This window comes from Danio rerio, chromosome 16, assembly GCF_052040795.2.
Source record: "Danio rerio strain M-AB ecotype USA chromosome 16, GRCz13ab, whole genome shotgun sequence".
Lineage (NCBI taxonomy): Eukaryota > Metazoa > Chordata > Actinopteri > Cypriniformes > Danionidae > Danio > Danio rerio.
In genome coordinates this window covers 12,197,409-12,213,112 of record NC_141036.1, presented here as the reverse complement: position 1 = coordinate 12,213,112, position 15,704 = coordinate 12,197,409, and the positions used below count along the sequence as shown (strand labels likewise).

Here is a 15,704-nt window from a genome sequence, read left to right as displayed (position 1 = left end):
CACCTAAAATGGTTGACCAGTGACCTGAATATGAGCAAGGAAGCTGATTGAGACACATCCACTGTTTTACAAAGTAATTAAGGGACATGAATAATAAAAAACTGTGATCAAGATTCGAGAACAGGGTTCAGTCTTTTAGCCCAGTTTGAGGACGACTGTAATGTTCATGTTTCCGATATGAGATAAATTAAGCATACTTTTACCACTAAAGTTAACTTCAGATCAGTTCCGTTCAAACAACTTGCTCCTCAGCATGAATTAGTTTAGCTTTTTGATTCTTTCTGCTGATGAAGGTTTGGTTTCTGCAGGGCTTTCAGTTCAAATGCTCTAAAACACTGAGCAGATCATTATCCTGTGCAACTCTGATCAATTTCCACCTGTAGTGTTGAACCAATTGACTGTTGAGATTCTTTGCAGTGTTCTGTCCTCTCTTGCATTTGTCCTGTGTGAATGCCCAGTCGTTTTGGGTACTAGAATGAGTTGGTGGCATTGTAAAAAAACGCAATATTGTCGAAATCTCAGATTTGGAACTACTGAACCAGCTTCTCTTGCTGTGGTTTAAAAATTTGTCAGTTTGGTCTTCATCTGGATGACCTGTTGTCTGAGACTTTCGGTCACTGTCAAACAACTCTCCTACTTTCAAAGCCTGTGAAATCTGGAAAGTTTGACTGACAGGTGTGAAATTCAGAAAATTACCTCCAGATGCAGATTAAGCAATAACTGTAAGGAAACTGATTATGTTCTCTAACTTGAATCAGTGTTCCTTTTTCAGATATTCCATTTTAGTTTATTTTAATACACTCAAAAAGGATTTTTGCTGCTCTTTTAAACTACTTATTTAAAATGAGTTGAAACAACACAATTTTTCAGTTTGTCTTGGGTCAAAATGAGACCATCAAACCAAAAACTATTTGGAGCGCTGAACCAGATGATGCAATCAGTACAACTTTAAAACACCACAGGGATAAACATATATATATTTTTTCATGTTTTAATGGCATGGCATGTTATGAGTAAAATAAACACTACAGATAGTTTGTTTGCTGTGAGGTATCCTTTCACAATGCAGGTTACTGAACTTCAGAGCAGTCTTGTGTGTGTTTGGAGCATCTCTACTGTTGTTCAGTGTGACTTTATGACAACTGAAATTTACAGTAAGACTTAGGGATCGTGTTTGTAGAATCTGACAAACTACAAACATAAAAGATAATTAAAAATCGCAGTGTGAGCCAAGCTTCACTATGGCTAAAAATGGCCCTTTTACTCCAGTTCAGGAGTAACATTTTAAGTGCGGGTAGGCAATGATTAAGTGAATTTTTATTCAATTGTAGGCTGTTCTTTAATTTTAATGTTTTTAGTGTGTAAAATGTTGTCTTTATCTTCTGATGTGTCTCTCTTCAGAAAGCCATGAAGTCATTTACGCACAGGTAGGAGGGACTGTCACCCTACCCAGAGATAAGATTGAACGAAATGATGGCAATATTAAAACACAAGATATTTATGTGAACTGGCTCCTTGACTCAGAGAATACTCTGATTATCAACAGGAACCCGCAGAGTAACAGCATTAAGGGTGAGATGCATTTTTTTTACTTTTGTTTTTTAAACTAACGGCAACACAATGTTTGATATAACTCTGTTTTCTTTTTGTAGGGACAAACGCACGCGTCTCTCTATCAGCAGATTTTTCTCTCCAGATCTCACCAGTTGAAGAGTCTGATTTCGTCATTTGGCGCTGTGTACAACATGTATTAGCAAGAAAATCCAAAAAGACCTACAAACTGTACAAAGGTATGACAAAATACACTGTGTGTGTGAGCGAGAGTATGAAGAGTTCAAAATTACAGTCACACCATCACAGGAAAAACGTTTACCCTAAAACTAGTTTACTCACTTTTTCTTTTTGTTCATGTTGTTTATTTTTCTCTGGAATTCAAGACTTGAAATTTTAGAGGAATGAAGGTACATTGAAAGTGAGAAACAACCCAAGACACTTTTTGCATTGCTTTTATGGGAAAGATAAATAACAACACACAAATCATTGCAACACAGTGACATTTCTTCGTCACCTTCTTCTTCTTCAGTGTTGAGCAGAAGGCGAGGAATTTAAAATAAATGATTACAAAATTCTCAATTTCTGGGTTTGTTTATAAAGTAAGAGGAAACGGCACTTGGCTTGTACTGTTGAGCTCGGTTGCAGGTGTAGTAGAGCACACTCTGCCCTCCAGTGTTTAAGAGCTGAACTGCAACAATATTTTATTTATTTATTTTTGTTACGATCAACAAAAATCTACTCCAAAATCAATTAATTTATTCTACACTTAAAAGTGCAATGATTAAATGGTAAAATTACTATTTAAATTAATTTGTAATTTTGGGATAACTTAAAATATAAATAATAAAAATCATAATAATAAAAACCATTTGATGAAATGTATTTCTTTTTGCATTTAGATGATTGAATATGATAAAACAAGAATTGACTTTCTCATTTTAATTTTCATGAATGTTTTAGGTCAGATTATTTTAAACAATAATCTAATCTTATATTATAATATATTATATTATACATTCATTTATTTTCTTTTCGGCTTAGTACCCTCATTAATCTGGGGTCGCAACAGCAGAATGAATCGCCAACTTATCCAGCACGTTTTTTTAATGCAGCGGATGCCCTTCCAGCCACAAGCCATCTCTGGGAAACATCCACTTACACTCATTCACACACATACACTATGGCCAATTTAGCTTACCCAATTCACCTGTACAGCATGTCTTTGGACTGTGGGGGAAATCGGAGCACCCAGAGGAAACCCACGCGAACGCAGGGAGAACATGCAAACTCCACACAGAAACACCAACTGACCCAGCCGAGGCTCGAACCAGCAACCTTCTTGCTCTGAGGCGACATAATACCTACTGCGCCACTGCATCGCCTATATTATATTATATTATATTATATTATATTATATTATATTATATTATATTATATTATATTATATTATATTATATTATATTATATTATATTATATTGTTTGAGCCCAGCTGGGTCAGTTGACATTTCTGTGTGAAGTTTGCATGTTCTCTTTGTTTTTGTGTGGGTTTCCTCAAGGTGCTCCAGTTTCCCCCACAGTCCAAAAACATGCGCTATAGGTGAATTCAATAAGCTAAATTGGCCATAGTGTATGTGTGAGTGTGAATGCAAGAGTGTATGGGTGTTTGCCAGTGCTGGGTTGTGGCTGGGTTGTGGAGGGCATCCACTGAGTAAAACATATGCTAGATAAGTTGACTGTTCATTCCGCTGTGGCAACCCCTGATTAATAAAGGGACTAAGCTGAAAAGAAATTGAATGAATGAAAAAATTAAAAAATACATTTTTTTACAGTCGTTTTGCTACAAATTTAAGAACCCTGATGTTAATTTTCAAAACTCTAGACACAAAATTCACAACCATTGCCGAACTTGCACATTTTTGCAAAACTCCTGACTTTTTTTTTAAATGCTTGTATACATTACACACGTCAACAATACTTTGTTCATTAAGCTAAAATCACAGTTTCAATAAAATACATTTAAACATCAAATTGATCCCAATTCAAAACGCAACTCAAACATTAAATTTTAAAATAAATAAAATATTAATTTACTTAACATGATGTAACTATCAACTGATTCAAGCGCTAAAAATAATAAATAACTGTTGCATTAGCATGGAAACTGATGTACAATATTACATATTTAGATAATGAAAGTTTCAGGATAGATCAAATGACATCAGTTACCACAGAATATGACCAACTGGACTACATTATCTATAGATTTTGTCCTTATTCCACATGCTTTCTCTATTCTATGTACCACTTTTACAGACAATGTTTTTCTATTTTACATTACTGTATGCAAGAAAGCCCAATTACAACAGACTGATGTCAGGCCTAGATTCAGATTGACAGGATGTTCATTCCAAGATTCTTGACTAATGAAAACCCCACTGTGATGTGGCCAACTCCACAACACCAGTTAGATGGAAACACAGATCACAAACAGAAATCTGTTGTTCACGTCCCTCAAAATGGTTTATATATACAGTTGAAGTCAGGCCCCCTTTGAATTATTATTATTTTTTTTATATTTCCCAAATGATGATTGAGCAAGGAAATTTGTTTGATAATATTTTTCCTTCTGGAGAAAGTCTTATTTTAAATTTTTTATGAAATATTTTATGGTCAAAATCATTAGCCCCTTTAAGCATTTTTTTTTTCAATAGTCTACAGAACAAACCTTCGTTATACAATAACTTGCCTAATTACCCTAACCTGCCTAGTTAACCTAATTAAACTAGTTAAGCATTTAAATGTCACTTTAAGCTTTATAGAAGTGTCTTGAAAAATATCTAGATAAATATTATTTACTGTCATTATGGCAAAGATAAAATAAATCAGTTATCAGAAATGAGTTATTAAAACTTTTTTGTTTAGAAATGTGTTGAAAAAACCTTCTCTCCATTAAACAGAAATTGTGGAAAAAATAAAGAGGTGAGCTAATAATTCAGGGAGGCTAATAATTCTGACTTCAACTGTGTGTGTGTATATACACACACACACACACACACACACACACACACACACACACACACACACACACACACACACACACACACAAAATATTGCAAAAATTAATACTTTTTTCAAACACACACAGATATATTTATATGTTTTTATATTTTTTTCATTTTTGCAATATTTTGGAAAATATGACATTTTTATATCAGTATGTGAAATGTCAAATTTGCATATGTTGCTATATATTATGCCATACATCAGCTTTTTGATATTGGGACATGCAGTGAAATACACTTTGGTTAACTTTACTATTCTGTTTTTTTTTTTCTTTTTTTCTTTTTTTACATTAAACCCACGTTATGATTGAATGAATAAAACTTTAGTTGCGTAATTCCACTGTCTGTACTTTTCCCTCTACATTTATGTGTCAACAATAATGAAACTTGTATTATAAATTTTAAACAACAATAATTCAAGAGTTCACACTTACCTGATGATTGATTATAAAGCTTGTTTGGCATGCTGTCCCGGGAGAGAGCCCTGAGCTCATAAGGTTCTCGAGCCCTGGGCTCCATCACGTTGCAAGGCAAGAGGGGAGGTTGAGCTTAGGTAGAACTCGAGAACTCCCCTGCTGTAGAAGCTAATGAACAGATAGTGAATGCTCTTAAGAGATAACTTACTAGGTGTATGTTTATGGTGCCGACGTGGATTAGGCAATTAACTTAAGTTGCATGTTTTTGGACGGTGGGAGGAAACCGGGGGAAACCCAGGTGAGCACAGGGAAAACGTGTAAACTGCACAGAAATGTCGGCTGGCTTAGTAATGACTAGAACCAGTGACGTGCTTGCTGTGAGGCAACAGTGCTAACCACTGGGCCTCCATGCCACTCATCTAGGAAAGGAGGAGGGGTAGGGGTGAAAGGGGGATTCTTCAAAACGAAGATGACTGTAGTATGGATCCAAGAGTATTTATAATGGATTAGGAATCTTCTAATTTGTGAATCATAAGTTGGATAATGCGGGGCCAGCTGCAAGCAATCATAAGCACGTGATCCTCTCGAAATTAGTTTATAAATAAACTTCACTTAATGATTGTTAATTATTGCTTATTGAATCAATGTGGGTGACGCGGTGGCGCAGTAGGTAGTGCTGTCACCTCACAGCAAGAAGGTCACTGGGTCAGTTGGCGTTTCTGTGTGGAGTTTGCATGTCCTTCCTGCATTCGCGTGGGTTTCCTCCAGGTGCTCCGGTTTCCCTCACAAGTCCAAAGACATGCGGTACAGGTGAGTTGGGTAGGCTAAATTGTCCATTGTGTGAGTATAAATGAGTGTGCATGGATGTTTCCCAAAGATGGGTTGCAGCTGGAAGGGTATCCGCTGCGTAAAACGCGTACATTCATTCTGCTGTGGTGACCCCCAATTAATAAAGGGACTAAGCCGAAAAGAAAATGAATGAATGATGAATAGAATAGCATGTATAAATTTAGCACCTGTACTTTCTCTTAAGTCTTTTAATCAATATTTTGAGTTTTTTTACAGCTCTTACTAAAACAAATTTAATTTCTGATTTGAAACAAAATTTCAAGTAGAATTAAATCTATTATTCCAATTTTACTCAGATATACAGTTTGACATTATTGGTAATTTAGGGCTAGAACTGTACACATTATAAATGTCCTCAAATGATCAAATGATATTCAGGATGTCTTTTCTCTTTCTGTTTCAGTCTCTATTCCTAAAGTGCCTGCTCTGCTGGTTGGTGGTCGCCTGTCTCTGAAATATGTAAAGGATGTTAGTTCAGTTAATCCCAGTGTAACATGGATTTCACCTAAAAATGAAGGCTGTCAGGAAAATAAGAATACTAAAGATACAGTTTTAGTCCCCAGTGTGTCCACATGTCATAATGGTGTTTGGACATGCCAGTTGAAGTATGAAAATAAAAAAACTGAGGCAACAACTACTGTTTCTGTTATAGGTGAGGCTCTCTGTTAAATGCTTTCTGTGTGTTATTATAAAAGGAAGTATAATCTGTGGAAGAGTTATTACTGAAATGAAATATTTTTTTGTTAATTAAAATAAAGTAAATATGAACATTAGATGAAAAACTTTATTTAAACCACTAATGACATTTCTTTTAAGGTTGTTTTCTAAAGAGATTTGCATAAAATAGAACAGGTCAGACTAACAAAAATGGTTACAAGTTTTCAGACATGATTTTATTATTTTTATCCAGATTTAGTGCAATAACCCTGTTTTTCAATCACAAGATATTAATAATAATTTGAAGACGTTTCTTAGAAGAGTTGCTGGTTCATTCCACTGTGTGTGTATGTATGTATATATAAACACACACACACAGTTGAAGTAAGAAATATTAGCTCCCCTGTTTATTTTTCCCCCAATTTCTGTTTAACGGAGAGCAGATTTTTTTCAACACATTTCTAAATATAATAGTTTTAATAACTCATTTCTAATAACTGATTTATTTTATCTTTGCCATGATGACAGTAAATACTATTTTACTAGATATTTTTCAAGACACTTCTATACAGCTTAAAGTGACATTTAAAGGCTTAACTAGGTTAATTAGGTTAACCAGCCAGGTTAGGGTAATTAGGCAAGTTACTGTATAATGATGGTTTGTTCTGTAGACTATCAGAAAAATATAGCTTAAAGGGGCTAATCATTTTGACCTTAAATGTTTTTTTTAAAAAAACAATTAAAAACTGCTTTTATTCTAGCTGAAATAAAACAAATAAGACTTTCTCCAGAAGAAAAAATATTATCAGACATACTGTGAAAATTTTCTTGCTGTTAAACATCATTTGGGAAATATGAATAAAATATAATTTCAAAGGGGGTTTAATAATTCAGATTTATTTTTTTTAATTATTTTAATTTTTTTCTTAGTAGGACAAATTGTAGCTGTAAAGAAATCCTCTAAATGATAAAACTAATGATAAAAGAAATATTAACATTTTAGCTCAACTCACATGTAATAAATCCAATAATTACAGAGTGATCTCTTAATTTTTTTCCATAGCTGTATATAAAGTGTAAGCAAAAACAACGAGGACAAACATTATTTATGCTATAATTTACATTAAAAATAAAAACATAAAAATAAATGTATTTTAAAACAAAAATAATCAAAATATTAAATAAAACTTTAATAGTGTATAAATTATATTAAATGAATAACGCTACAATTCAAATAAATAAAATAAATACAGCACACTATGTGAAATTAAGCAATTCAAGAGTGTTTTGTAGTGCTAAATGTCTTAACAATATGCAATATAGTTTCTATATGTTAATTCTTCTAATCTGCAAATTGCAAATATACTGCTCAGCATAAATGAGTACACGCCCCAAATTAGATTCGGTAAATTGTGAAATATCATTTTAGTAAACAGGAAAAATCAAGAGAATAAAAAATAAAAAAATGTAGTTGAAATTGTAATTGGCAGTTTGAAATTAAAAGTATTATCTTTCTGTTTGTAAAAGATGTTAGTTGACCAAACTCTTGTTTTAATGGACATAACTGTCAATAAATAAAACTATTTTGTTTAAATATTAACTCTGAAAATGTTTACCATATCTTCGCTGATACGTTATACAATATACATGTTAAAATACTGACTTTCCACATATGAAACAACACTTCTTAGTAACTTTCTCAAAAGTGAAACAATTATAATGGCAATTCTAAGGCAAAAACAATTGAGCACACTGGTGATGTTTATGCGCGAGGAGAAGTGAACCGTGAGAAAATTACAGACCTACATGCATGGAAGCTAGTGCTAACGAGCGCATAGGGGTTGTTCACGTGCGCTGAACTGATCCACCGCTAGGAAATGAGCGCTCGTGAGCTTGTTGTAAATAATGTAGTTACAAAAAATGTAGCTACATGTCACAACGACGCGTAGCGCAAGCTCTGCTGTTGGTCGGCTTGGGTAGCTGTGGTGAGCATGGGCGGTGCTGAAGAGCCATGAGCCCGATGGAGCAATTGTTTACGAGTGTGGAGTCACATTAAGGAGCTCCAGATGGGTCAGATAATATTCATTTTCAAAAAGGGGTGTACTCATTTATGCTGAGCACTGTAAGTTAGCTGCAATCTTAACACTTAAGCAAATAGTTCGGCCTACCCATTTTCCATTATCATCTACCAATTTATACATGCTTTTGTTTGTAAATGATCACTTTTACAATTTACATTTACACTGCATTAATTATTTATATATTTCTGTGCCATCTACTACTACCAATGTTTAATTTTTTTCTACATTTTTCCTCTTCCTCCAGACCTTGCCCCTTCTCCAGCAGATCCCATTTATACCTCTATCTCTCAATCCTCGACAGTCAGCATTCCCTGTGCTTTGTCTTCTGCAATTCCCTGGTCGGTCTTAAATGAAACTCTTCAGGGTGGGAGCTGGAGCTTCACTCCTCTCAGTGAACCTCGGTCGCCTTTATCTCTCCTCACCCTCAATGTTGGTTCGGTGGTCCGATGGGATCTCGCAAACGGCGCAAACTTCACTGACGGCAAAAGAGTCATAACTAACCACAACCTGTCCATTCAGAATCTGCCTGTAAAAGAAACAATCAGAGGGGTTTACAAATGCAGTCTGAAATTCAACACCAAGACCATCAGCCGTGAAGTCAAGGTGGAGGTTTTGAAGGGTAAGTGAAATGTCAAGTGACTGTTGTAACTAACAGACAACTAACTGATCTGCTTTGTTCATAGAAAGTAATTCTATCGTCATGCACAGCAAATATTTTGTAAAACAAAACATTTCTGTTTGTTACATTGCTCATTCTACTTCACATTTATAAAAATTAACATTGGTTTTATTAAAAATGTGATTTTGTACAGTAGTTTAACCATGGTAATCACAAATGAACTATGTTTTGCTGGACTAAACATGGTATTTAAAGTCAAACTGTAGTTATACAAACGGTAATCAGTACATCTACAGGGTTTCAACACATTTACTATAATAAAACTACAGTAGGTTTTCGTACCTTGACATTCCAACCAAGGTGTTGCACTCATATTCTAAATTCAAGCTGATTGGAAATATCTCCCCAGGTCTACATTTTTGAGAACCGAGAAATGTTCCCTGGACTACTTTTTCTAGCGGTTTTTGTTTTCACAAATCCACTAGAGGACGCCATGTACATTTTTGACAATCTCAAATACGTTACTAGTGCACATTTTCTCATACATGCTGTTTCTTGTAAATCCACCAGTGGCCGATGTGTAAATTCAGCATATCTTAACTTCCTTTTTGCGCACATCCAAGAGAAGCTGGCCAGTTTCTTTTGTGCATAATATGTCAGCTTGATATCAATTGACACACCTGCTATCTTTCCTTAACACAATCGAAAGTGTTTTCAAAAGCAAACTAGAAGAGAAAAAAACTCCTGCTTTTACCATGGCATCACCCTGCTCTTTGTTTTGGGTTATGTTTTACCTGGCTTCTGGAACTGTCTTTCTCTGGACTTAAACCCCGGTCTGCTCTGCCTCCAAAGTTTGGGGGCATTCATGATGAGCTACTGAGCAAACCAATCCTGGAAAAGCCAGCCAAATGGAATTGAGCAGCGGCACACCACAGTGTTCATTTATACACAAAACGCAGCCATTATATACCCCGAGACAAAAAATTCTTGGTTTGCAGAAATGTATACCTGGGTACATTTTTCCAAAAAAGCCTGTGTTGCATATTCTTTATAGATGAAGTGTGATATGGCAGAATATTTAAATTAAAGAAACACAGATCTGACACAAGCAAAAGCAAAAGGAATAAAATTAGTGATGCAGGTGTTTTTGTTTGTGATTTCATTCGGGATTTTGTAATATGAAATTTTAGTCTTAAAGGAATAGTTTACCCAAAAAATTTAAATTTACTCACTATTTACTGATGTTTAACTATTTTCAACCCTTTATGAGTTCTCCTTTGAGCTTGATGAATAGCTTTGGAGATTTGGATATTGTCTTGTTTAAAACATACTTGCATGACTCAAATAGCCAGGGTTGCCAGGTCCACAAAAACTTTCATACTCAAAAACACACCCACAAGGAATAAATAATGTAGCCTTTTTTTGCATGTCCGATCAGAGTTAATTGCTGTATTGCCACAAAGGAAAATGTTTACCATATCTTTGCTGACATTTTGTGATACACATTACTTGTAGATACAATATCCATATTAAAATACTGTGGTATAAGTGGGATAATTATGACGTCAATTCTATGTCAATGATAACTAAGTGCACTGGTGATGTTTATGCATGAGGAGAAGTGAACCGTGAGAAGATTACAGCCCTCACGCCAGGAAACTAGTGCTCGAGTGCACAGGGGATGTTCATGCGTTCACTGAACTGATACACCATGAGGAAACCGGCGCTTCTGAGCTCGTTGTAAAACCTCATGAAAAAAATGTAGTTAAAAAACATTTAACTACATGTCACAAAGACGCGTAGTGCGAGCTCTGTGTATGGTTGGCCTGGGTAGCTGTGACATGCATGGGCAGTGCTGAGAGCCGCGAGCCCGATGGAGTGAGTGTTTACAAGTGCCGAGCCCGTAAAGGAGCTCCAGATGGAAAGTTTTGTTTTGTGTTTACCTTATGACTAAAGTTGTTGCACGTCTGCTGGTTCCTGCCTCTGAATGAGCGAGCTTTAGCTACTTGTTCATTAAGATAGCATTCAGAAAAAACAAAACACCCACGAAGAAACTTGACACAGAGCAACATAAAACCCTCACCTACAGCTAGCATTTCTGAAGTGTTCCGAAGCAATACAAACAGTGCGCAGAAGTATAAATGCACGACCAATCACTCGACACAGAAGTAAAAATCAAAAGTAAAAGTAGAAGTAAAAGTCTTTAGCCTGAACATCCCCTGTGCATGCACGAGCACTAGTTTCCTCGCGTGTAGGTCCGTAATTTTCTCGTGGTTTACTTCTCCTCGCTCGTAAACATCACAGGTGTGCTCAATTATTTTTGGCATAGTCAGCTCATTTAGCATGTAACGTGCCATCAGTTTTACTTGCTCCCTTGCAGCAGTTTTTGGGTTGCCAGGTACACATTCTAGTATCAATCTTATTTAAGAACTGATTCAGTTTTCCTTTTGTAATTTCAAGAAAGAAACATTTTGGCAACTGTGGCTACTTTGAATGTATCCATATAAACGTAACCCACAGCTTCATATTTGCCTCTGTGTTTCCGAAAGAGATCAATACTGTGAAACACTGCAAACAAGACACACAGACATGGATAACTGCCAAATGAAATGACTTGTCTTAAAGCAGTGGTTCTTAAAGTATGGTACGTGTACCACTAGTGGTACTTGGGCTTACTTCTAGTTGTACATGGTGGAATCACTGAGTAACGAAATAAATTTTTTTTTATACAAATTTAATAATTTGATGCATACGATAACACCAATGTGATCAGAATTGGCTGTTCTCTAAAGCCTACGATCAAAGTTAGGGTTAGGTGTGCTTAGAATGTTTACTTTAGTGTATTGCGTCATCATCTGCTAAAAATCAATTCAATCGGCGGAGAACTAGAAGTGGTGCGTGGTGCTTGCAGAGCAAATACTGTATGAGCTACAGCAGTGGTCCCCAACTCTCGGGCAACAGACCGGCGCTGATCAATTGGTACCGGGCCACACAAAAAATCATAAATTATTTCAGTTTTATTTATAATCTGAGTTTGAACGATCATTTATTTTGAAAAATCTTTTATTTTGAGAAATGACCGTATTCTTTTGTTACATCTCGGTCACTTGAGCGCCAAAATTCAACCCACAGGCTTGCAAAATGAGTAAGAACTACAACACAACGTGCTTGCGTATTCCAGGCGTACCAAGTTGAAAGCATCTTAACTCATCTTAACTTAGAATGCCGCACCGTGAGTCACGTGATAAGATCAACTGATCAGCTTCATATTTTGTTGAATGAATATGGTGGTACTTGGTAAAAAAAAGTTTATACAAACTCAATTCCTGGAGGGTTAGAGGTCTGCACAGTTTTGCTCCAACCCTAATCAAACACAGCTGATCCAACTAATCAACGTGTTTAAGACCACTAAAGACTATTAGGCAGGTGTGAGTTAAAGGTGGTTGGAGATAAACTATGCAGAGCTTTGGCCCTCCAGGAATTGAGTTTGAGACCACTGCATTAAGCTTTTTGGATATCACTATCCCTTTATCTCATGTATCTTTGGTATGCCACTTTTCATTAAGCTACCTAATCTATCTGAAATCTCTGAATTCTTCCCCTTGTTAGTTTCCCCTTCTGGAAGTTTGAAAGTATTCGAAGGCACAAGGTTGAATGTGACATGCTCATTAGGACATATGAACACCGCTGGCATTGAGGTGAAATGGACATGTGCATCAAACTGTCCTCCTTTCAATCACAAGTCTCCGCCTCATCTGTCAGTTCTGTCCTTCCCTAATATCAGGATGCAGGACAAAGGTCTGGTCAAATGTGAACTCTGGAAAAATAGCCAAAAGCTGACGTCAGCTCAGCTATATTTAAGAGTTGGTAAGAGAAACTAAAAGAAGGAGGGGGAGAGGATTAGCCATGACATTTACTGAATGTTGAATTTAATGAACCTTGAACATTGTTTGACAGAGAAAGCTCCAGTGGACATCTGGCTTTGTGTTGCCATCGGGAGTGGAGTGGTGGTCTTCATCTTGCTTGTTGCATTCGCCATCATATACATCCGCAGACACAAACAGGTTAATGTTTACTGTGGTATGAGCTGTTTGATTCAGTTCAATACAGTGCACTAGAGATTTTCATTTTCACATGAATGCCTAAATGGGTTTTCCTTCATTCTTCTTGACAGATGATGATGTACAGACGACGCAAGACCAGATTCTGCTGCTGTAACAATAAGTAAGTTTGATGGTTCTAAAGGGGTGGCAATTTTTTCATATTTTTTGTATCTAATTTTAGTGTAATGTTAGGCACTATTTATTTACATTTTTTTGCTGAATTAGCTTGTCGGATAGTCATCATAACTACACTTTTAGATGTACCAAAATTTTTTCTAAAGATTTAGAATAAAGAAATATTAATAAATGCTTATTTTTGCAAATTACAATTTTATTACATCATATATCAATATCAATATTATGCCTCAGTGAACCAAATTTATATATTTAATTCAACTACATCTAATTTATTTGAAGGACATTGAGTGGTTCTCAATATTGGTCCCTATCATACACCCGGCCAATGTGGCGCAAGGCGCGATGCAATTGTTGTTTGCTAGTTTCAGCTCGCAGCAAGAGTCGCATTTAAACGCTGTTTAAATGGCAAATGCATTTGAGGTCATATATGGTTTAAAAAAGGGGAACCGTTTTAAGTTGCATTGCTGGCGTGTTGCTATTTAATACAGTGTTCAATAGACTAGCAGAGAGGAGGTCTAAAGTCCAGCGCAGAGCTTGTTAGTTGTGCGCCTCACTTAAACATTGCTTAATACACACAGGATGTACAGCAACACGCATATCTTTACAAATGAAAAATAATTAAAAGATAAAAATATTACTAAAATTATTTTTTAGCCTGCATAAATATAAAAACCCTCCTCCATGCCTTCTTAATCTCAGGGGGCTTTCTCAGTTTATTCATGACAATCTGCTTCTGTATAATGATATTGTTAGTAGCAGTATTATTTATTATATGCATATTTATATTTGTTTTAAAAAAACAAGCTTAGATTTGTCCACTGGTCAGGTTTTGGACCATATGGGGCACAACATGTGTGTTAGGATATTAGTGTGGTTGTTTGACCACACTTATCATGTTTATTTATTCGTTTGCTGGAAATTAGTCATGTATAGGCAAATAGATGTCTGTGCGTACAACACGTTGCTAAACTATAAGTAAAATAAATCAAAATGCTTAGAGCTGTCCTCTTTTGTTGATTCAGTGCTTTTCCTGATGACACATTGTGTTAACTGTTTAAATCACATTTACATACTGGTCTAAGAGTGCAAATAACAATTTGTGGTTATTGAATCTATAATATGTATATTTTGAATATAATATATGTATTTATATGTGAAAATATGTCCAATCCATCCATCATCCTTGTCATGTCTGCTTGTCTCTTTACCTTTACTCAGCAAACAGCCAAAGGGATTCTACAAGACCTGAGGATCTTCTGCTTTTCAATTTTATTACTGATTTTCTAAATCAGAGTTAATGTACAGTTCTTTGCACAATGTTTGCCATTTCAGAAATGACTGTGTTCAGTGCGCAGATGAGGATGCTGGTATTTCTTTATTATTGTCAAATACAATAATAAAAGTACACACATACAATATTATTTTATTATGTAAATATTTTGATAATAACATGATATGATGTCATTAAATAAAATAATTTGCTAAATTTTGTAATCATTGATTTTGTCTGTAGGTTTTGTTATATTCACATTTAGTGCCTTGTTATATAGTGTTGATATTTTTTATGTTCTCCTGTTTACTTACTGTGTGCTCTTTAGCATTTGTAAATGATCTTTTTCCTCTGATTGCTTGTATTTCTTTATTTGAGAACAGCAACAGGTTGATAAAATAAAATAAAATTAGTTTGAAACAAAAATGATGTGATCGTTCTTATGCCAAAAATGTCTTCATTAAAATGATTATGCAATGCCTGTTGTTATATAGACCACTAATGTCTCCAGTCTTGTATCGCTTAAAAATCTTTTTGAACAACTAGACAGCTTAATGATCAAAAATGCTACTGCGATGCAATTTTTTTTGCATTAGATTTTTATTTATTTATTTATTTTTTTGACACATTTTTTGACAAATTTTTTTTGATTAGGATACATATTTTTCTGATGTAATAACACAAAATGCATAATCCTGATTTGTGCCTCAGGTCATTTTGAGAAGTTAAAAACAATGGATGAAGACTTTGTTTTACTCTTCACATTAGTGCTATGAGTACACAAAATTTTTTGAGAGGCTCTGAGAAATTTATATGTGTGTAATTAAAAAAACAAAACAAAAACGTGTCGCTCATGGTTCAATTTAACAGCATAGCCGACCACCGTATGGTGCTTACGCATAAGCCTGGGAAGGAATCGGCCTTGTGCAGCAAAGCCAGGTGGTGCCATGGTGC

At 35.3% G+C, this 15,704-nt stretch overlaps 1 protein-coding gene across 3 annotated transcripts in view; it reads left to right on the top strand.

The window, feature by feature from the left end:
* cd4-1 (CD4-1 molecule) overlaps positions 1-15,176 on the top strand; it is a 34,462-nt gene extending 19,286 nt beyond the window's left edge. Inside the window, exons 4-12 of one of the 3 annotated variants that reach the window (XM_087286357.1) lie at positions 1,402-1,427; positions 1,547-1,572; positions 1,653-1,790; positions 6,286-6,534; positions 8,865-9,239; positions 12,849-13,106; positions 13,197-13,303; positions 13,414-13,463; positions 14,699-15,176. In XM_087286357.1, the coding sequence (XP_087142483.1) occupies positions 1,408-1,427; positions 1,547-1,572; positions 1,653-1,790; positions 6,286-6,534; positions 8,865-9,239; positions 12,849-13,106; positions 13,197-13,303; positions 13,414-13,463; positions 14,699-14,729 (1,254 nt within the window). In that variant the 5' untranslated portion in view covers positions 1,402-1,407 and the 3' untranslated portion in view covers positions 14,730-15,176. 3 annotated transcript variants of the gene reach the window in all.
* Positions 15,177-15,704: the final 528 nt, after the last annotated feature.